General features: G+C 35.6%; 3 protein-coding genes across 4 annotated transcripts; all 3 read left to right on the forward strand.

Annotated features, from left to right (window-relative positions):
* The first annotated feature begins 2,219 nt into the window (after positions 1–2,219).
* LOC120084592 (mitogen-activated protein kinase kinase kinase 17-like) lies at positions 2,220–2,941 on the forward strand. The gene is made up of 2 exons (XM_039040400.1): positions 2,220–2,858; positions 2,900–2,941. The coding sequence occupies exons 1-2, from the start codon at positions 2,220–2,222 to the stop codon at positions 2,939–2,941; spliced, it is 681 nt and encodes a 226-aa protein (XP_038896328.1).
* Positions 2,942–4,270: 1,329 nt separating this feature from the next.
* On the forward strand, positions 4,271–13,708 carry LOC120086934 (DNA mismatch repair protein MSH6). 2 transcript variants are annotated; one of them, XM_039043741.1, is made up of 21 exons: positions 4,271–5,317; positions 5,693–5,786; positions 5,998–6,103; positions 6,201–6,254; positions 6,354–6,428; positions 6,642–6,710; positions 6,828–6,911; positions 7,089–7,283; positions 7,903–8,453; positions 8,546–8,675; positions 8,817–8,908; positions 8,993–9,171; positions 9,256–9,458; positions 9,548–9,649; positions 10,342–10,504; positions 10,856–11,142; positions 11,223–11,360; positions 11,745–11,824; positions 11,931–12,030; positions 12,269–12,398; positions 13,048–13,708. In XM_039043741.1, exons 1-21 carry the CDS (start codon positions 4,489–4,491, stop codon positions 13,296–13,298), a joined length of 3,912 nt encoding a protein of 1,303 aa, XP_038899669.1. In that variant the 5' UTR covers positions 4,271–4,488; the 3' UTR covers positions 13,299–13,708. The 2 variants fall into 2 exon arrangements, with proteins under 2 accessions (XP_038899669.1, XP_038899670.1); XM_039043742.1 differs by having other exon boundaries at positions 6,001–6,103.
* Positions 13,709–14,281: 573 nt separating this feature from the next.
* LOC120086936 (GTP-binding protein SAR1A) lies at positions 14,282–21,628 on the forward strand. Its single transcript, XM_039043743.1, has 3 exons — positions 14,282–14,604; positions 15,004–15,135; positions 20,976–21,628. The coding sequence occupies exons 1-3, from the start codon at positions 14,476–14,478 to the stop codon at positions 21,294–21,296; spliced, it is 582 nt and encodes a 193-aa protein (XP_038899671.1). The 5' UTR covers positions 14,282–14,475; the 3' UTR covers positions 21,297–21,628.
* The last annotated feature ends 687 nt before the right edge of the window (positions 21,629–22,315 follow it).

Here is a 22,315-nt window from a genome sequence, read left to right on the forward strand (position 1 = left end):
GTGTTTTACTATACTCTGCCCAAGATAATGTTCTTGCTTTCGTAAGAGTCGGCCCTCTCTCCGTTCTTAGCGCTTCCCGACAGTCTCTCGAGCTAATCAGGAATGGTCTTTCGGCGTCTTCTCTCTTCACTCGCCTTCGCCTTCTAAGTATAAGAATTACAGGTTGAAGGCTATCTATGATCTATCTTCTATGTATGTGGCAAACTATGTATATATCGAATTAGCAAAACTAGAAATCCGAACTTCTTTAACGAAGGTGGCCTTCGGTATTTATAGAGCTTCAGGGTGAAGAGCTTTTCTCTCAAATGATTGCAATGATGGGAGGTCATTAAATTTATGTCTGATGTGTCGATTAATGATCACCAAAAAGTTGAATGTACTTGTTAAAGTGTGTCGTTAACGACTTATCAACTAAATTCGGATTTGACCATCATCAGCTTTCTGTCCCATCATGATTTATTAAGCTTTCACATTGATGCGTCATCTTTATGCGGCCACCTTCTTAAGCAGATCTTTGCGAGCGCATACGATCGCATAGCTTTGCGGTCGCAATCCTCTAATGTGCTCAGACGCTGAATTCCTTTGATCGCAATTCTACTTTGCACCAATGCATTTTCCTGCACAAAATAAGAAAATTAGCTATTTTAATACGATGGGCGCATGCGATCACAATATTCTCAACTTAATGCGACTTTGACTTACTTCAAGATCTTTATTGTAGCCAAGAAAATAAAACTATAAAGAAAGATGATGACATAGCTTAACTCTATCATATGATTAATTATATTATTAAATTTTCTTGATCTCATCGGATGTAGTTAAGGATTTTATTTTGTAATTTTGAAAATTATATTCATTTATAGTTTATGTATCTCAATAAAATTTCTATAATCCATGCAATATTTTACCATGCATACAATTTTTTTAACAATAAATATTTAGATCTCTTATACATTATTAAATTGTGTACCATTTCTTTGTTTTGTCAACTAGTTCAATATGCTTGTTCAATTTATATATCAATTACATTATACAAAACTTCATCTTAAGATGCAATCATGGACTTAAACCCTATTATTACCTAACAATTTATATATCAATCATGGATTGACTAGCGAACAAAATTATATTAAAAAAATATTTTTATTTAAAATCTTTTGATAAAACTGTTTTAAATGTAATTTGAAAGTGTTTCAAAAACTATTTTAAATACTTGCCAAATACTCAAATGTTTTTTCAAAATGATTTCTTTAAAAAATAAAGACTGAAAAAGTCAAACAAAATATATTCTAATTTTTCAAGACTAAATAACTCAATTCACGCACCAAGCACTTTCTTATTAATTCTTTATGAACAAAAAAAAAAAAGTCATAATTTGAAAATATACATATAATAGATACTATGAAAGTACCCAAAAAAATTTAACTCACTCTTGATCACGTGACAATATATATTTAATAATTAATATTATAAGCCATTACTTGTCTACTAGAAGCAACTCAATATTATGAGGATCTTTGGCCAAATTTTATTAAAAAGGAACTTAATATTGTATACATTAAATTTTTTACATAATTTTAAGTTCATATTTTCAAATTAGCCCAGAATTTTTTTAGTTAGAATTGAATTACCATGGGAATGAACGATTAATAAAATTAATCGAAAAATAAACTGCTAATATATTGTTTTCTATTTTCCAATATTGAAAAAAAAAAAAAAAAAACCGGTTCTAATACTTTAATGAGTTTGAACTTTGAAAAACTTTAAATCGAAATTATCGGAATTTTCTTTATTGACATTGAAACACATTATCCAAAATCGAAAGGGAAAGGGATATGATAAATTTTCCTTTTTAATTTAGAAAAAAGTTAAAATGTTTAAATTTATTTTCCTAGTAGGAAATTGATTCTCTCTACTATAAAAATAACTTTATGCCTTTCTCTAATATTCGTATTCGTTTGAATGAAAAATTTTGGTGGCTATTCTCTCTACCATTATTTTTCTCTGCCGTGATCGCTTTTTTCTTTTTTTCTTTTCGCCGACGAACTCCGCGAAGCACTCCGTTGAAGGTATAAACACTTATAACCCTAGATTATATTTTCTCATTGCATTCTTTAGTTTTCAGATTTGTTGATTGTTTTTTTTTTTTCCATTTGATTTTGATCATTGCAGGCATTGTTCTATATAAAACGAAGGGATAAATTCGTTTTGATTTGGAGATGTCTAATTGGAATCGAGTGAAGGTTTTGGGTAGAGGTTCTCATGGCACGGTGTTCTTAGCAGTGCCAATTAGTGCACCTTTTGATTTTGTTGCTCTTAAAGTAGTTTCGGTAGAATATGCTTATTCACTCATGATAGAAGAAACCATTTTGCTCAATTTTAATGGATGTCCCGAAATTATTCAACGCGTTGGGAGTGGTATCTGTTTTGAAGGGGACTCTCTTGATACTGTTACTTACAACCTTGCCTTGGAGTATGCTGCCGGAGGTAGTTTAACTGACTTGATTAGGCGACGGGAGAAATTGCCAGAGGTTGAGGTCAAAGAGTATCTCAAAATGATTTTAAGAGGCCTTTGTTGTATTCATGAGCGAGGGTATGTACATGGCGATATCAAACCAGATAATATTCTTGTGTTCCTTGATGATATTGGTAAAGTGAAGTTGAAGATAGCTGACTTTGGGCTTTCCAAGAAATGTGATGAGTTTGAGGAAGTGATGATATCCACTAATGCCAAACCAAGATTTAGAGGAACACCAAAATATATGTCGCCAGAATCCATTCTTTTCGGTAAGATCAACACTTCACTTGATATCTGGTCTTTAGGTTGTATTTTAATTGAAATGATTTCTGGAAAGCCGGTGTGGAGTGATTGTAAAACTCTGGGACAACTAGCAAAAAGAGTTGTGAATCAAATGGATTTACCAGCAGACATTCCAGATGAATTATCAAGAGAAGGAAGAGATTTTCTTTCAAAATGTATCGATCAAAAGTCTGAACAAAGATGGACGGCTAATATGCTACTCAAACATCCTTATCTTAGAGAAGAATATGAAGTTGATGAATTGCCTCCGACTCAGAATTTGCAAGATTTATCAGATATAGAATGGTTCAAAGAAGAGGATTTTTATGAAAGTTGTTTTGAGCTAAAGTCTCAAGATAAATGGATAAGTGACATTGACTTACTTCAAGATCTCTATCGTAGCCAAGAAAATAAAACTATAGAGAAAGATGACGACATAGATTAGCTCTATCATATGATCAATTATATTATTATAATTTTCTTGATCTAATTGGATTTAGTTAAGGATTTTGTTTTGTAATTTTGAATATTATATTCATTTATAGTTTATGTATTTCAATAAAATGTCCATGCAATATTTTACCATGTATACAATTTTTTTAACAATGATTCTTTATTAAACAATAAATATTTAGATCCCTTATACATTATTAAATTGCGTACCATTTCTTTGTTTTGTCAACTAGTTCAATATGCTTTGTTCAATTTATATATCAATTACATTATACAAAACTTCATCTTAAGATGCAATCATCGACTTAAACCCTATTTGCAATTATCATGTTTGGAGTACTTAAAAAATATTTTTTTTCATTCTCAACTTAAGTTCATTTGATCATTTCACATTTTGACATTTATTTTTGAAATAATTTATAGAATAAAGACTGGGTATAGGGACTGGAAGTGAAATTTGATAATGAGAAAAAAAACAATAAATTAAAAATACGATTAAAATCACACAATAGACGTAATGCAAAAACATATAAGAGAAAGATAATGAGGTACCATATATATTTTTCCTCATTGGTTCTATGAAATTTCTAATGTGGCAATGCGTTTAAAATTTGTTGGAAACGTGAGTACAATGAGATAAAATTACACATCAATTATAAGATGTTGGCTATATTTTAATTTTTTTCTGCATTTTTTGGGCAAATTCAATCATGAGTTATAATGAACGATATGATTTTTATGTTTGGAGTGCAAACTATTTTAGACTTGTATTAGTGCTATTTGAAGTTATGATCTTGAGCTTCTTCAATTTTTAGTTTATTCTTTGAAAGACGATTATTTTTAAAAAATCTAATCCATTGCTCGAGATAAAGTTTTTAGAAATCTTAGAAGGACTCTTGCCTTCTTCATATGCCATGCAAGTAAAAGACTTAAATTTCATTAATTTTGGAGTGTTGGTTTTCATTTGGACCTAAAATATAAAAGTGTGTAAAGTAAAAGGCGAATAAGATATATAAAAATCAGACGATATTTAAGGGGAGCTCCGTAGTCCGTACCCGCAATATCGGGTTCCAAGGGTTCCCGCCAAACAACGCCGCCGTGTTCGTTTCTCAGACATTTTCCCGCCACTCATTTTCTCACTCTAAATCCCAAAATCACTCCATTTTCTTCAATCCCCGAACGCCATCTCTCTCTCTTCCCTTCTTCGTCGCCTCGAGATTCATCGAAGAACAAAAATGTCATCATCTCGTCGATCCAGCAATGGCCGATCGCCGTTAGTTAACCAACAACGCCAAATCACTTCCTTCTTTACCAAAAAACCCGCCGGAGACAACTCCGCCGCGAAAACCCATTCTATTTCCAGCTTGAATCCAAGCCCTAGCCCTAACATTGATTCTCCTCCGTCAGTACAGTCCAAGCGGAAGAAACCTTTGTTGGTTATCGGCGGCGGCGCTGCACCTTCTTCGTCCTCTTCCGGTCCTTCTCCTATAGCTGCCGTGAAGGAGAAATCGCACGGCGATGGGGTCGTTGGGAAGAAGATAAAGGTTTATTGGCCGTTGGATAAGACCTGGTACGAGGGTCGTGTGAAAATGTTTGATGAGAAGGCTGGAAAACATCTAGTGCAGTATGACGATGCGGAGGAGGAGATGTTGGTGTTGAGGAATGAGAAGATTGAGTGGATTGAGGAAAGTGCGAAGAAGTTCAAGCGATTGCGGCGGGGTTCTTCATCGCCGGTGAGTGCTGCAGTGGTGGAAGATATGGAGGATTTTAATGATGGGGACGACAGCGATGACTCTAGAGATGAAGATTGGGGCAAGAATGTGGATAAAGAGGTGAGTGAAGAGGAGGATGTGGAGCTGGTGGAGGAAGACGAAGATGGGAGCGAGGAGGATGGAGTGGGAAAGTCAAGAAGGAAGCCGGGTGGGAAGGTGGAATCTAAAAAGCGTAAGATAAGCAATGGCGAGAAAGTTGGAAGTGCTCCAAAGAAGAGCAAGAGTAGCGGTGGAAGTGTGACTTCTGGAGGGTTCCAGCTTTCTTCAATGGAGACTAAGATTAAATCTGAGAGTGAGTGATGAACATAAAATGCTTTAAGTCATTTCTTGTTGCTACATTATGTAATGCTGTGTATAATTCCATGAAGTACTTTAAACTATTAGATAAGTGTCTCCACTTATTTCCTGAGCTGAACTTTGTGATCGTGTTTCATTTGGTAGCAGTTACTGCTCTTACAGCCAGACTGAAGTAATTGAGAAGAGAATTTGGAATTATGCAGTAGCCTATTTTAGTCTGTTGAAATTATGAACCTTCTTAAACTCTGATTTTCATATGAATATTGAAACTTGAAAGTATCTGTCTCCCTTTTGATTATTTATGTATTTAGTTAAATTGTTCTCTTCCGTTGCTTATCGTAGACCTTTTTCCCCCCTCACCTCTTCATAGGAGCAAATGTATTAAATGGAATGAATGAAATTTCAAGCGATGCCTTAGAAAGGTTCAATTTGCGAGAAGCTGAAAAGTTCCGATTTTTAAAGGAGTAAGCTGTCTATATATTTTTGTTTCTTACATCTACATCATTTTCCCCATTCTATTTTGAATATCTTTTACGTGATTAAGAAATAAGAAGAAAGTAAAGATTGGTTCTCGCTAATCATAAGACAACCTAAAGTTTCATATCGCAACTGAGTTTTTCCTGACCATTTTGGTCTGTGATACTCACTATTTCACATAATACCTGGATCCTGAAGCAGAGATAGGAAGGATGCAAACAAAAGACGTCCAGGAGATCCCGATTATGATCCAAGAACTTTGTATTTGCCTCCACATTTCTTGAAGAACTTATCAGATGGCCAGGTACTTTAGTGTCGAACTTCTTTCTCGAAGTTTCTGGATTTTCTTGGTAGGCATGAATTTCCGTGAGTTTCTTTCCTCATTAATATTGTGTGTGTAGAGACAATGGTGGGAGTTTAAGTCAAAACACATGGATAAAGTTCTGTTTTTCAAGGTTTGCCTCTATGCTTCACTAGTTAACTTGGTTCATGCTAACTCTGTTGGCTAGTAATGCTCTTCTCATATATATATATATATTCTTTTTCTGAAGCAGATGGGTAAATTTTATGAACTTTTTGAAATGGATGCACATGTAGGAGCTAAAGAACTTGATTTGCAATATATGAAGGTAAGACAATAAGTTATTTATCGGCGAAGTTACATATCAGTAACCAGTCAATGTAATTGTATCAGTATACGTGCTTTATGCATAGGTTGTATTTTCCTGAGGCATTTCTTGTATGAAGTAACCAATTTTCTTGCCCTCTTATGTGCATGATAAGATGTTTGCAATTGTTTCTCTAGTTACTAACTAACGTTTTTGTCTTAAAAAAATTGAAAGGGAGAACAACCTCATTGTGGCTTCCCCGAGAGGAATTTTTCACTTAATGTGGAGAAGTTGGCAAGGAAGGTTAGCTGTTTTTCCTCTTATTTGGGATTTATTTTTCCCGCTTATTGGTTTGATAAATCTTTTAAAAGCTTTATGTTCCCAAGGTGACATTTAACTTAGCCTGCCTTGGCAGAGCAGGGTTATCGAGTTCTTGTCATAGAGCAGACTGAAACTCCTGAACAGTTAGAGAGACGACGTAAGGAGAAAGGTTCTAAGGATAAGGCATGTATACATATCATAAGTTGCCTCATGTATTCAATTTAAGTAATTTCTTTCTATCCACAAAGAGTAAGAATCATGGACTCTCCCACCCCTTAGAAGTTTGATGCTAGGAATGAAACTCTTGAGGCGAGAATTGAGATCATAAGGCTATAATACTATTTGTTGTCTTGTCTGCAGGTAGTGAAACGTGAAATATGTGCAGTAGTCACAAAAGGAACACTAACTGAGGGCGAGATGCTATCTTTGAATCCTGATGCTTCATATCTGATGGCAGTAACTGAAAACTCCCATGGCTTGGAAAATCAACAAGCAGAACGGATTTTAGGGGTCTGTGTGGTTGATGCGGCCACCAGTAGGATTATCCTTGGGCAGGTAAAATGTTGAATAGAACTTAAGTTCTTCACCCTTGTTTGAGTTTTTCCCCCTTATACTGTGGAAGATAAGATTTGGTGCTACTTAACCAACATATATTTAGGCATTTTCTTTTAAGTAATAGAAGGGAATCTATTAGAAAACTACCTCTACCTGAAACTATATTGCAACATGAGAGATGAATTACAGAATGACAATAGCATTTTGAGAGGGCTATCTCTTTCTTAAAGTTCCACAATGGACAATACCCACCATCACCTCCTCTAAGATCCTTAACTCCTATTTATCACCAAGGCCTCCTAACTAATTACCACTATACAGCTTGTAATATCCTACTAATATTCCCGTTATATCTCTTACTAGTACTCTCACAGAATCGTGTCTTGACTTTTGACTTCTGAGACTATTGTGGGTCTTGATTAATTGAATGAGTTGTCTATTTTGTATCGGTGATTGTATGTGCATAGTATGGCTTTATCCTCTTTTATTTAGTAATTTCATGCTTTGGTGTCGCATGGTATTGCTAGCATTTTCACCAAGTGATGATATATGATAAGCAATGTGCAGCAGAGTACATCTAATCAAATTATACTTTTATTAATTTTCTGCTCTTTAATAGTTTGGAGATGACTCGGAGTGCAGTGCTTTGTGCTGTCTTTTGTCTGAGCTTAGACCAGTTGAAATTATTAAACCTGCCAAACTGCTAAGTCCTGAAACTGAGAGGGTGCTACTCACTCATACAAGAAATCCTTTAGTGAATGAGTTAGTTCCATTACTGGAATTCTGGGATGCTGAGAGAAGTGTTCAAGAAGTCGAGAGATTGTTTAAGGGCATTGCTAATCGATCAGTCTCTGGATCCTCAAGTGAAGCAAGTTTACTCAATGACGATGCTCCTGGAGAAAAAGATGGGTTGAGCTACTTGCCAGATGTTTTATCTGAACTAGTTAATGCACATGAAAATGGGTCTTGGGCACTTTCAGCTCTTGGAGGAATCCTATTCTATCTTAAGCAGGCTTTTCTGGATGAGACATTGCTTAAATTTGCAAAGTTTGAATTACTTCCTTGTTCTGGCTTCAGTGATGTTATTTCAAAACCCTACATGGTTCTTGATGCAGCTGCCTTGGAGAATCTAGAGATCTTTGAGAACAGCAGAAATGGGGACTCTTCTGGGTAGCCTTCTCTTTGACCACGTTCTTGAGTATTATCTATTATTGCTGTAAGCTTATTCTGAGAATTTTTCTCAAATCTCAATCTTGTTTTAGGACGCTCTATTCACAGTTGAACCACTGTGTGACTGCATTTGGGAAAAGATTACTTAAGACATGGCTTGCTAGACCTTTATATCACGTAGAATCAATTAAAGCTAGGCAAGGTGCTGTGGCAAGCCTACGGGTAGGTTTAATAATTACAGTAATGTAGCATTTCTTGTACAGTTGCTTCACTTTTATTTTCCTGAGGTGTAAAAGCATATCCGTTCTTATATTTAACTTTGGAGGAGATTTCCTTTTCTAATTTTCTATATTTTCTTTCTAGGGAGATAACTTATCTTTTTCTCTCGAGTTTCGGAAAGCATTAGCCAAACTCCCAGATATGGAGCGTTTACTTGCTCGCATTTTTGCTAATAGGTGAGGTCAAAGAACTGTTAGAAATTATAGTTTAGAGATGCAATACTTGTTAGGATAACTTTTGTTCAATGATTTTCTTAATAGTGAGGCAAATGGGAGGAATGCGAAAAATGTGGTTCTATATGAGGATGCAGCAAAAAAACAACTACAAGAGTTCATATCTGCTTTGCGCGGTTGTGAGCTCATGCTCCAAGCTTGTTCATCGCTCCGTGTCATTTTGTCAAATGTTGAATCAAGACGATTCGATTGCTTATTAACACCTGGTATTATAATTTGTGATCTGTTGTGTACTTAAAGGTTACTTCAACGGACTTATTTATTGGAATCTGATGCTTTATAAATTTCAGGTGAAGGTCTTCCGGATCTTCTTTCAGTTCTAAGTCATTTCAAGGATGCTTTTGATTGGGTTGAAGCCAATAGTTCAGGACGTATAATACCTCGTGAAGGTGTAGACATGGAGTATGACTCTGCCTGTGAAAAAATTAAGGAGATACAAGCTAGCTTGACAAAGCATTTAAAGGAACAGCGGAGATTACTTGGGGACACATCTGTGAGAAACCTTCTTGAATCACTTTTATCCTTATGGTACATACATAATACTTGGAAATTTCATTTTTGTTCATTTCTGTTTTTTTGTAGATCACTTATGTGACAGTTGGAAAAGAGACACATTTGTTGGAAGTGCCTGAAAGTTTGCAGGGTAACGTTCCTCAGACTTATGAGTTGCGATCATCTAAAAAGGTAGGTGAAGCTTTTTTAAGTTTTGTTTGTGCACTTACTTGAGTCAAATACCATGAGAATTGATGCACAAGTAGTTCTCCAATAGTCTTTTTATTAATATTTTAAAATTGTAGTTGGGAAAGTGTAATGTATTTTGTCGTCGAAACCATGTTGTGATTATGTGTATATTCCTTTGATGAAGAACCTAACATATCCTTCCTACTGTAAATATGTTCTTACATGTAATTTAGACGTTATTCTTCTTTCTGCAACACAAATTTATGAACAATTGGATTTGGTTGTTTAACTGGAACCCTATCAACCTTCGTCAGGTGAGTGTCAGTGTCATTACAACAGCACAGATCACTTATTTATTCTTTAGTTGGTGAGCAAGAAGAATCACAAAGGAATTCCAACCACTTTCACTTTGTAGTTGGATTTGCACTATTTCTAGTTTAAACTGAAAGCTCTATCTTTCTTAGAATTTATTTTAGTCTATTATTATTATTCTTTAATTATCAGATTTATATTCATATCATATGTCAACCGCGAGATAAACTCATTCTTCTTGTCAAATGCTCACCGTTTCTCTTCAAAAAAGAGGACTTAGTTCTAGTAATTGATAACAACCTAAAACTAACTTGACCTTTATTGCCGTAAAATAACTTCGGTAAATCTAAATGGATTTTCACATTTTTCAATGATGCACCCAGGGCTTCTTCCGGTACTGGACTCCTAATATTAAGAAGTTGTTAGCGGAGCTTTCTCTAGCTGAATCTGAGAAGGAGTCCTCACTGAAAAGCATTTTGCAAAGGTTAATTGGAAAATTCTGTGAACATCATCTCCAATGGAGACAATTAGTCTCTGCAATTGCTGGTAGGTAGTTAATACTTTCTTATTAATAGATTGAAAATATTTTTGTGGTTACTAGTTAGCGTTGCATATCTAAGAGAACTATAATGATTATGATGACCTCACATGTAAAATATTATCTTTATCTATCATACAAGGGTAATCAGGTTTACTGATTAAAAAATGCCTCAATTTACTCTCTCCTTTATGTCTTTATATCCTGGATTTGTGTGTGGGCCTTTTCTTTTTACCCTATAAAATACAGTGCTATGTTTTCAAGGTTTATTATATTTTGTAATGTTTAGCTGGAGTGATTTTCTTTACCATATCAAGTCCAAAATGTTTCATGGTTGATGTTGGGGAAACTTCTTGCAGAACTTGATGTTTTGATCAGCCTAGCAATTGCAAGCGATTATTATGAGGGACACACATGCCAACCACTTTTCTCAAAGTCACAGTGTCAGAATGAAGTGCCACGTTTTAATGCAAAAAACTTAGGACATCCTATTCTTAGAAGTGATTCGTTGGGTGAGGGTACATTTGTCCCCAATGACATCACTCTTGGTGGCTTAGGAGCCAACTTCATTCTTCTGACTGGCCCTAACATGGGTGGAAAGTCGACTCTTCTTCGACAAGTTTGCTTGTCTGTTATTCTGGCTCAGGTAATTTATTTCCTTATTTTTAAATTTTAATCTCAAAAGTCTTGTTGTCTTCAATTTTTTCTGAAACAATGGTTCTGCAGATAGGTGCAGATGTTCCTGCAGAAAGTTTTGAGTTAGCTCCTGTTGATCGAATTTTTGTTCGGATGGGTGCTAAGGATCAGATTATGTCTGGTCAAAGTACATTTTTGACAGAACTATCAGAAACTGCACTGATGCTGGTAGGACATTGTTGCATTACAGATCATTTCAGTTACTTTGCAGGTTCAAGCGATTTAAGTTGTGTTCCCCCTACGGGCCTAAGCTGGCTGAAGTTTTTAAATTTCTGAGGGAGTTCTGAGGATGAGAGGGCCTTTTAACTGCCTAGGATTTTTGTGAATTTTCTTTTCCTGACGACTTGATGTCCTAGTTATTAAATTTCCAAAAAAATCTGCGTATAAGTTTTATCCTTGGCTTAATTGTTCGTTATCTTGCAGTTATCTTGTAAAAGGTCTTTTACCTCATGTCACCAAAACTTCTGGACCTTTTCATGATACATTCTTTTCAAGGTATTTCTGCTTTCTTTATTGTTTGACTAAAAGCATTCGTTGAATTGGTTAATGCAGTCATCAGCTACCCGTAATTCATTGGTGATCTTGGATGAACTTGGACGTGGGACAGCAACTTCAGATGGACAGGCAATTGCGTAAGTGTTTAGTTTATTCAGATTCATTATAGCATTTGGTTTTTCATTCATTTATGCTCGATGATTATCTTTACTTAATATTCACCTGTTTTTCTGCCATCAACAGGGAATCAGTTCTTGAACATTTTGTTAGCAAGGTGCAGTGCAGGGGAGTATTCTCAACTCATTATCACCGATTGGCCTTGGCTTATTATAAAGATCCTAGGGTATTGTTCGTCTGCAAAGGATTTGGGATTCTTTCACAGTTTCACGCATTAAAACACGTTTGCATATTGTTGTATATTTAACCATTAATACATTGCATCATACCCTATAGGGATGTTATGCTTCATTAAGCTTAAGTTAGTAGTACCACCGTAATCCGAGTTTTCCACTATGGAAAGACATCTCAATGATTTTCTTGGGATAATTGGTTCTGTTTGTTAACTAGAGGCTCTTCTACAGGTTTCATTATACCATATGGCATGCCGAGTTGGAGAGGGGAATAATGGTTTAGAAGAAGTTACATTTCTCTATCGTTTGACTCCTGGCACATGCCCCAAAAGTTATGGCGTGAATGTTGCACGGTTAGCTGGTAAGACTTTCTTTTTCCTTCTCTTGAAATTTGTACAATATACCTCACTTGTTTTTGGTACTAGAATGCCTTAATTTTGATTTCAAGTTCGTTTGAGATGTTTGATTCACAGATTAAATAAGTCAGAGCTTGTTAAGTTTGTGATGGGTGGATTTGCCCGGGTTTGTTAAGATGCTACACAAAAATGAGTTTCAAGAAATTTAAATTTATGTAACCTATATTTGGCTATTGGGTTTCATAATTTAAAAAACTTGGTATAAGTATTAAGAAGTGGATTTAAGCCGAGGTTTATGTAACTTAAGTTCAGCTGATCCATAGCTTGGAATATGCAAACCCACCCACTAAATATTGGCTTGATTTCTTATTTTGGATTACACGTATTTGACTAATGTCCAAGCACTCTGAGTTATGTAAATACTGAAGCTATTCATTCTAGCCTGGTCCCTTGTTTATCAAAAATGCTATCTGAAGTTAACCAGAAATAATAAATCAAGACTCTAGCTAGATGAGAACCGTAGCACAGGAAAACTCTTAAGCATCATATCTATCAAGTATTTGTGTTTTACGTGGTTGGCCTTTTGACCATGGATTCTGGTCGTATTCTAACGGGCAAATGGTTCAAGAATTTAAACTAACTCTGATTTTCTAGGACTCCCAAATTGCGTCTTGACCGAGGCTGCGGCTAAGTCAATGGAATTTGAGGCTACATATGGCATGGTTAGAGAAGAATCTGAAGATAACTTGTGCAATCATGCTTGGGTAGATGATACAGTAACTTTGATTCAAAAGTTAATAAGCCTGGAATCAACCATGAGATGCAATGATGAAACTGAGAAGAATGGTATTGGTTCCTTGGAACAGCTTCAACAAGAAGCAAGAATACTTGTACAGCAAGGTTGACTCAATGCTTGGAACATTAGTCGGTGACCGACGTTTTGCAGTATACATCGGGGTGCTGCAGTTCATCCCATTTTGGCCATTGCTTTCATCAGGAGCATCATGAACTGGGACTGGGTGCAAATCACCATCACAACAGAACGTTCAATATATAAGATCCAGCTTCTCACCTTGATTTAACAAGATTTGCTTACAGAATGAACTCGCGACAGCAGCCGACATTTTTTGAGAAGCAATTTTGGAGGACTGATCGCTTATCTTGATTCTTCAATGGAAGAAGAAATTGCTTTTGATCTTTTGTGTAAATTGTTAATAGTTAACAGTCATTACAAGGTTTGTAAATTATTGTTGAACTAACTCCGAGGGTTCGGTCACCATACCCAAGTTGGTAAAGCTTTCTAGCTTCTTTTTTATTCGGCTATTTAGTCTCTTTGATTTTTATTCTTCTTTTGAGTTCACGAGTTCCCGGTCTATGCCTAAAACATTTGAACTATGTTTCGGTTAGTTCGACGGTCAAATTAAGTTATTCTATGTGGAAGATTGATTTTTGGTTAGTTGAGAGTTATTTGTCCATAATGACTCAATTTGAAACTATGATTTTGAATCACCATAGACCATTATAAAATGTATTGAAACATTATTCTATAGTCTCAATAGCATAATAATATTTAATCTTCTTGGTAACATAATAATATTTAGCCTAAGTGAATTTATCTCAATTTTTTTCTTTAAAAATTGGAGATTAATCTGGAGATATGCTCACTGTCTAGAATGTTTAGGTGTTGTCTGTGACTCTGTCTTCACTAAACTTATCGCTATACAGTCTATGTTACAATTTTTATAAAAAAATATTATTTTTTTATATTTTATATTTTGTGTGTAAAGAAAATGGGAACAGTTGACTTTTGTATAATATATGATAAATGAAAAAAATATGTATATATAAAAATTAAAACATACATTAAAATTCCCCGAAATATACATTGGAAAAATAAAGGAGAAAATTCCATTTCCAATACTTATTTCCTAGGTGCGAATTTTTCTCTCTCTAGCCTGCCCTTCTGCTGAGGATTCTCCTCTCAATCCGAGTGACACAACCCAAACAATAGGCGAGCTCGTTGTTGCTGGTGGCGACTCTGATCGATTCTCCGATCCCCTTTTTTCATCGGCATCCTCGATTATGTTTCTTGTCGACTGGTTCTATGGCGTCTTGGCCTCCCTTGGTCTCTGGCAGAAAGAGGCCAAGATCCTGTTTCTTGGCCTCGATAATGCCGGAAAGACCACCTTGCTCCATATGTTGAAAGATGAGGTCTCTCTTCTCTCTCTCGTCATTCTTTTTCTCTCTGGGTTGTTATTTTATGCAACTTAGCTTCCTTTACCGTTGAATTATTATGTTCTTTTTTTCTTTCTGAAAAATTGTTGATCGGTGTGATGAGGTCAGAAATTGAAGAGTTATGTTTGATTTTTTAGTAAGTCTAGAGAGAATACTATAGGTCGAATTTCTTAGTAGATTTGTATCTTTCTACTGGTTCATGAGGCAGAACAATTCGATTACACGAGCTGAAATTTGTTCATAGCTTTCTTCTGGTGTTCGGTTTCGACGCACAAATCTTATTTGTTATTTGTGATTTTTTTTATCCTTTGTCCTTTTTTTTATTGGGTCCTTGAATTGGTCTGCTGTAATGACGCCGTTTCTTATATGCTTCAGAGGTTAGTACAACATCAGCCAACACAGTATCCTACATCAGAGGAGTTGAGCATCGGGAAGATTAAGTTTAAGGCGTTTGATTTAGGAGGCCACCAGATTGCTCGTAGAGTTTGGAAGGACTACTATGCTAAGGCAAGTCAATTAGTGAATGCTCTTTATCTCTCTTATGTCAATGGGGTGTATGTTTTAAAGGAAGTTTAAAAAATATATTCATTTCAGATAATTATCCACATGAATTAGATGCAAATTGACATGAACATTTGCTGACTAAACTAGTAAGGGCCTTGGGTCCTGTGGTTTTGTAGTTTCATTCAGTATGGGATTTTTTTTTTTTTTTTTGGAAGGATATTAAACATTTAGTTAAGTTTTCGGCATTTTACTGCACAATTTGAGAATTCTTCTGTGTTTATCAAGCAAGATAAAATCATGTGGTAACTTTTTTCCTCATGAAGTTTGAAGATGAAAATATAACATTGTTTGATAATTATTTTTGTTTCTCATTTATTATTTCAAGAAAAAACTTGAATATCAAGAAAAGCACCGATTTAATCAATATTCTTTTTGATAAAATATATTTTGTATTTCCTTTCATTCTTAAATTTTAAGTTTTATACGAACCTTGAAATAGGAAACTTGGAAGCATATTCTTTTATATCCAAGATTTAAACTAGAGGTTCTTGACTGATGCTTTTTCACCTAGGACTAGGAGTCTCCTGTATTTCAACCATAACCATACCAATTCTAACTCTTTCCTATTGTTTTGTACTTTTGTGCTAAATGTCTCTACTGCATTTTGTATCTGCCGATCTCCCTTCAATTTATTATCCAATACACATTCCTTTTATGAAGTGATCAATTTTTATGTTCTAGACAAAAGAAGTGTAAAAATCTCTCTGGGAGAGCTTTAATAGAACATACAGCTGGACCATTTGACTAGAGAGAAATAGGAAGATTTTCTTGGATGAGAATCTTCCCTATCATTGTTTTATTTGATTCTTCCCTTTTTCACTACTATAGCTATTCCTCCCTCTTCTCCAATTGGAGAGGTCTTTTGTAATCTGCCACATGGGGTTTTCCTCATTTGTAATACCATACTATCAATGAAATTGTTTCTTATCTAATTATTATTATTATTATTATTATTTTTTATTATTTTTTATTTTTATGTTCTAGACAATCTAGTCTAGTCCATAGAAATCTGATCATAACAACAATGATGGCAAATAGTAATAGCTAAACTAAGAATGACTAACCAATTCAGTAGGATTGAACATAAGTAACTTCTTTTAGAATAGAGGAGAGAAAAGGGAATCCCACTTTTGTATTATGTTGGAATGGTTACAGCTGAAATGGCTCAGAACAGCTACTGGAAAGCGATTGCAACCATTGGAATTAAAATGTTTCAGGAAGACGAGATGGGAAGGGGGATCAATATGATTTAAGAAACTTTCTAACAAAAGAGGGTGAGCTTAAAATTTTTACTTCGTCAAATTAATGTGAGAGGAGAAGCTTGATAATTCCAGCTGGACAAAATCACAATGGATGGATTGGAGTTCCTTTCTTTGATGGGGCTCTTCTTGTTTGGCTACACACTTGTATATTCTTTCATGCTTCTCTATGAAAGCCTGGTTTTCCGGTTAGTAAAAAGGAAGGTAGAAGTCTTTGTTGAAATTATTGGATGAGTCCCTCTCTATTTCTTAACGTAAATGAAAGGATGAGATTGTAAATGAAGGTATTTAATCATATGTTGATGTGTAAAGGGAAGAGGAAAGATATTGTCTGGAGTAGGAGGTATGATAGGGTGACCTAGGAGAGATCAATTATTCTTACCAATTTATGTTTCCACAATCATTGGTATTTGGTTTGATATTTTGAAAGTGTAGTAGAAAATTACTAATGAGAATTGTTTGCTAGACTTTTAAACCCATTCCAGCCAGATGAGACCTTGCTTTGGTGTGCTAGTGTAGATAGAACTCTGTGCAGCAGTGGAGGCTTGCCTCAAGAGTGGACAAGTTTTTATGCCAATTGCAAGTGGCGGGATAGGTATAAACATGGTAGAGCCGAGATGGTTCCATTCTTGGTGGCTGGATTAAACTTGGGAAGCTACCCACTGTCAATGATGGGAAATAAATGTGTGGGTTCAATATTTGAGAGGCTTGCGGTGAAGCAACAGAACTATTCTGGATTCATTCTTGCGGAAATTAAGGGAGTAGTTGCTGGTGGTTGTGTTCTTAATGTTCCACAGTGGTGCCCCTTTCCTCTAGGTCACTTCCGATAAGGAGATTGCTGAAAGTTCAAGATGTTCTTCAAAGGAAGCTGCGGTCAGGTTGTATGATCCCAATGAGTGCCCTTGTCCAATAGACAATGCTAGATTGAGCTGGATTAAAGATTCAGGAAAATTGGAAATTATGAAAAAACTGATGATAGCAAGGAGTAAAACAGAGTACAAGCCACTGATTTCAAAATTGAAGGAAACAGTCAACAACTTAGTGTAATTTCAGTTAGTTCGGTTCATTGATAGTTAAATTTACGATATTTTGTTAGCCTATAAATAGCCACACCTTGGATTTCTGTGTCAAATAGGAGAAAGGAGAGATATCAGGCTAAAGGAAAGGGTGTTTGTATCTTTATGGAGTTGTTAAGTTGGACTATAACTTATAAGGGTGTATGTGTGGGGGAGAGAAGGAAAAAAAGATTCATCCAGAGTACTATAGGAAATATAAGCATGAGAAGTGACTGAAGGGTTATGAAATCACTTTGAAGTCGGACAAATGTTGGGCGGCCAAAGGTAGAGGGCATGCAGATGATTGAGAGGGATCTTAACCTTGTGGAGTGAAAAAGAAAGTCGTTCAGTGGTTTTGTAAAAGGGCTGCTTGACTTTGACCAACTTCTCCATTATTATAAACGGTAGACCTAGGGGTAAGATCTTCGCGAATAGAGGGTTGCGGCAAGGAGACCCCCTTGCCCCTTTCCTTTTTACAATTGTGGGAGATTCCCTCTGTAGACTCATCCATTACTACAATGAAAGAAAGGTAGGTTTCTCCTTTAGTAACATATCTTCTGAGCTGACCCATCTTTAGTATGCTGATGACACCCTTTTGTTTTGTTCTTGGGAGGATGGAAATGTGTGGGCTTGGTGGTTTTTGATTAATCTATTTCTCTTGGGCTTTGGGTTATCCCTTAACTCCTCCAAAACCACCCTCATTGGTATTAACTTGAATAGTGAAAAGATGGATACCTTTGCTTTGAGACTCAGCTGTAGGGTTGAAACCTTCCCGTTCGTTTACCTGGGCAGTCTTAAATAGCCTCCTTTGCTACTTTTTCTCTGTGATGCAAGCTTCGGTGAAGACTATCAATAGGTTGGAAAAGACTGTTAAGAGATTTTGTTTGGGATGGAGGCTTCTCTCGACCGCTTTCTCACCTTGTTAAGTGGACTTGGGCTCCTCTCCCTACTATATATGGTGGCCTCGGGATTGGCTCCTTTCGCCAAAAGAACACTGTCTTACTTATGAAGTGGCTCTGAAGATTCTGTCATGAGGAAAATGCTATTTGGAGACATGTGATTGTGGCTATTTATGGGAAGGAGGATCAGGGCTGGTTCATTAAGCCTCCTAAGAAGGGAAGAACTTATAGACTTTGGGCTGGCATTTTAAAACATAAAGATCAATTTGAGCACTTTACCGACTTTGTTTTGGGGGATGGCAAAGCTATTAGCTTTTGGGAAGATAATTGGTGTAACTCTCAAACCCCTTGCTCTCAAGTTTCCCAATATTTATGCTCTGTCTTACAAGAAGGAGGCGATGGTGGCGGATTGCTAGTGTGCTTCAAATCAATCGTGGGATTTGGGCCTCAGAAGCAACATTTTTTATAGAGAGTTAGATGAGGTGGCTGCACTCTTACAGGTTCTTCACTCTTGGATTCTGTAGGGGGCCTTGACAGACTTGAGTGGAAGATCAATGTTTCTGTGAAGTTTACCACTAAGCTATCTTTTTAAAGATGACGAAACACCTCCCCCACACCACCTTTCCATTGATTAATCTTGTGTTAAGCTGAAAATTCCCAAAAAAGTGAGATTCTTCCTTTCGTCTCTTGCATATAGAAGTCTCAATACTCATGACAAGTTGCAAAGTAAGCTTAAAATGAGCTCTCTCTCTCCCTTTATCTGTAGCCTCTGTATGAGAGAAGAAGAGTCCTTGGACCATCTTTTCTTGCACTGTGATTTTGCCTCTAAGGGGTGGTCCAATGTCTTTAGCATTTTTTGGTGGATTTGCTGTCTTCCGGAAAAGGTTGATGTCTGGCCTCTGGAAGGTCTTGACAGCCATGCTTTTAGTGATAGAGGGAAGATTCTTTGGAGATGTGCCACTCGAGTTCTTCTTTGGTGTCTTTGGAATGAAAGCAATAGCAAAATTTTTTAAGATAAGTTTTCTTCTTTCGATTCTTTTTGGGCTTGTGTTCAACATGCAGCCTCTTGGTGGTGCATTAATTACACCAACTTCTTTGGTAATTACAGCCATTTGATGATTTTTAATAATTGGAAGGACCTCTTGTATTTGCCTCCAGAAGGGGTCACCTCAACCCTTTACCCTTAGGCTGTCTTTTCTTTTCGGTTGAATATACTTGTTTGTTTCCTATTAAAAAAATAATAATAAATTAAACAATGGTTCAAAATGTGTTTGATACTATATATTAATAAATCATAAAACTAGTTATAGTTCACGTACCGTTGGAGCTTCAAGCTACAGGTCCATGAGGTCCCCTCGGTAGCTCAACGGGATTGAATGAGAATCAGTTTTTGGATTAATTTGAATTGTTCAAATTACTTGAGGGAATTAATTATATCAGATATAACAAATTAAATAAAATTTATATATGATACATTAAAATATATTGTAGTCTTCCACTATAATTAATAATAAAAATAAAAAATATATAATTATTATTTTGTAATATTATATAATTTATAATACATATTATATTTTTAAGAAATAAATTGAGTTTATAACATGATATATTGTACTAATGTTCTCTTCTCTATTTAATATAATTCTACATTGTAAAAATTTAAAATTTAAAATTTGGATGCAATGAGAACATAAAAATGTTGTTTTCAGAATTTGCACTGTTTGGATTACAAAATCTGAAAACAGTTTTAGAAATAAAATCTAAATTGTCTTCCAAACGCATATTTGCTTAACTCAGTAATTTTGAAAATATAAAACAGAATCAAGATTTTCTACTAAGTAGGCCCTTATAAGTCGATTTTTATAACTTAAAAGGAGTCTGGCTCTGAAGTTTGAGAAATTGATGATGAACTTCATCTAGGATAATAACAAAGGAAGACAATTACCAATTTAGTAAGGTGGGTAATGAGATCATTACCAGCAGAAATGGGAGGGACTGGGAGTGGGAAATATTAGTAAAAGAAGTATAGCACTTGTGTGTGGTGTGTGGATTTGTGAAAGTGAAACCTAGTCCTTGGTGGAATATTACTCAACTAAAACTGATGTTCTAGATGTTCTCAACAATAAGAGTAGGCAGTGAAAAACCCCTCTTTGGGAGGATAAGATTTAAGAGGATTAATTTTCAAACACTAGTTATTCCCTAATTTTGTTATACTGTATCCTCCTTTAAACTCAATTTTAAGAGTTCTAATTTATTTTGAAGTAAGAAATCATAAATTTTTTGTACTCCACTAATTCTCTACAACCAGAAATTCTTTCTTTGCCAGCCGACTTTAAAGGTGCTTTCGGCATACCACTCACATCACAAACAAAAGGAAAAAAGAAATTAAGAATAAAGAAAAGCATGGCACTATACACACTTGGAGCCCATTATTTAGGCTGGTTTGCCTTTTTTTCCTCCTTGATATGTATTAGGTGACAATGGCATCTTATGTGGGACCTTCAACGTCAAAACCTTTCTTTATAACCTAACCGTTGCCGTACCATATGATTTGATTTTGGACGTTACAGGTCGATGCCGTGGTATACTTGGTGGATGCCTATGATAAGGAGAGATTTGCAGAATCCAAAAAAGAACTTGATGCCCTCCTTTCAGACGAATCACTTGCAAACGTCCCATTTCTCGTGTTGGGGAACAAGATCGACATACCCTATGCTGCCTCAGAGGATGAATTGCGATACCACCTCGGCCTAACGAACTTCACCACTGGAAAGGGGAAGGTAAACCTAGCAGACACCAACGTTCGCCCGTTGGAGGTGTTCATGTGCAGCATCGTCCGCAAAATGGGGTATGGTGATGGCTTCAAGTGGCTTTCTCAATATATCAAGTAGATGATAGAGTCTCCTTATGCATTACAGGTCATGATTGCCATGGCACACTCCATACTAGCCAGAAGATGCATTAAGTGCACATGTACTGTTGGGTTCCATGTGGGATGGAGGTTGATACCTCTTATCACCTGTCTGTAAAATTTGTGTATCAATAGTTTGTTTATTGGCCATTCCATCAGATTGGTATATGTATGCATTTCTTTTCTAGATTCAGCCGGCAGGATTTTCCTTTTTCTAGAAAATGTAAGACCTGAAGCAATACAGCCTATATCGTTTGTTTTGGGTATAAAATATTTGGTTTTTGAATGTGTAAGCCAGGAGGATCTGCACAACTCTTCTGTTTATCGTCCTACCGTTTCTTCTTCGTCTCGTCCTGTCCCGGTTTTGTCTTAACCGATTAGTGTTGTGAAGATAACTTATAGTGAAGTGAAATGTCTAGAATCCTTCTATCTCTTCCTCGTCTCGCCTCGATTTCATCATAACCAATCGCTTTTGTGATATGGAGCTCTTTCTAAGCTTACCAGAAACTATCCTTCACTATTTTTAGGCGAAGGAGAGAAGTAGTTTCATTACTACTATGGAATACTAAAAATTCGAAGTTATTATTCATTAATTTCTCAATATCATACAAACCAAACTTGTTACTAAAATCTCGATTAATAACGACGTTGTTCTCTGTTTTCATTTTTTTAAATTTATGTTTGTTTTTTATTGACTTTTCAATATGGTTTTTAACTTCGCTCAAGAAACACTTGAAAACAAAAGTAAGTTTTTCTACATTTTTTTAGTTTTTAGAACTTGACTTACTTTCTAAACCATTAATTTTGAAAAGACATAATTCTGAAATGGGTCTAAATAGTTCATGATTTAGCATTAGTTATGGAGTCCAAAATAGGATTGGAATTTAAGAAGGGTAAAAAACCTCCCTCCAACATGCACCAAACTGCACAATTTTTCAACCCATGTGGTCAACACTATCCAATTTCCAAACAAATTCAATACTAAAAACGTTTTCTCCC

The sequence above is a fragment of the Benincasa hispida genome, chromosome 9 (assembly GCF_009727055.1).
Source record: "Benincasa hispida cultivar B227 chromosome 9, ASM972705v1, whole genome shotgun sequence".
Taxonomy (NCBI): Eukaryota; Viridiplantae; Streptophyta; class Magnoliopsida; order Cucurbitales; family Cucurbitaceae; genus Benincasa; species Benincasa hispida.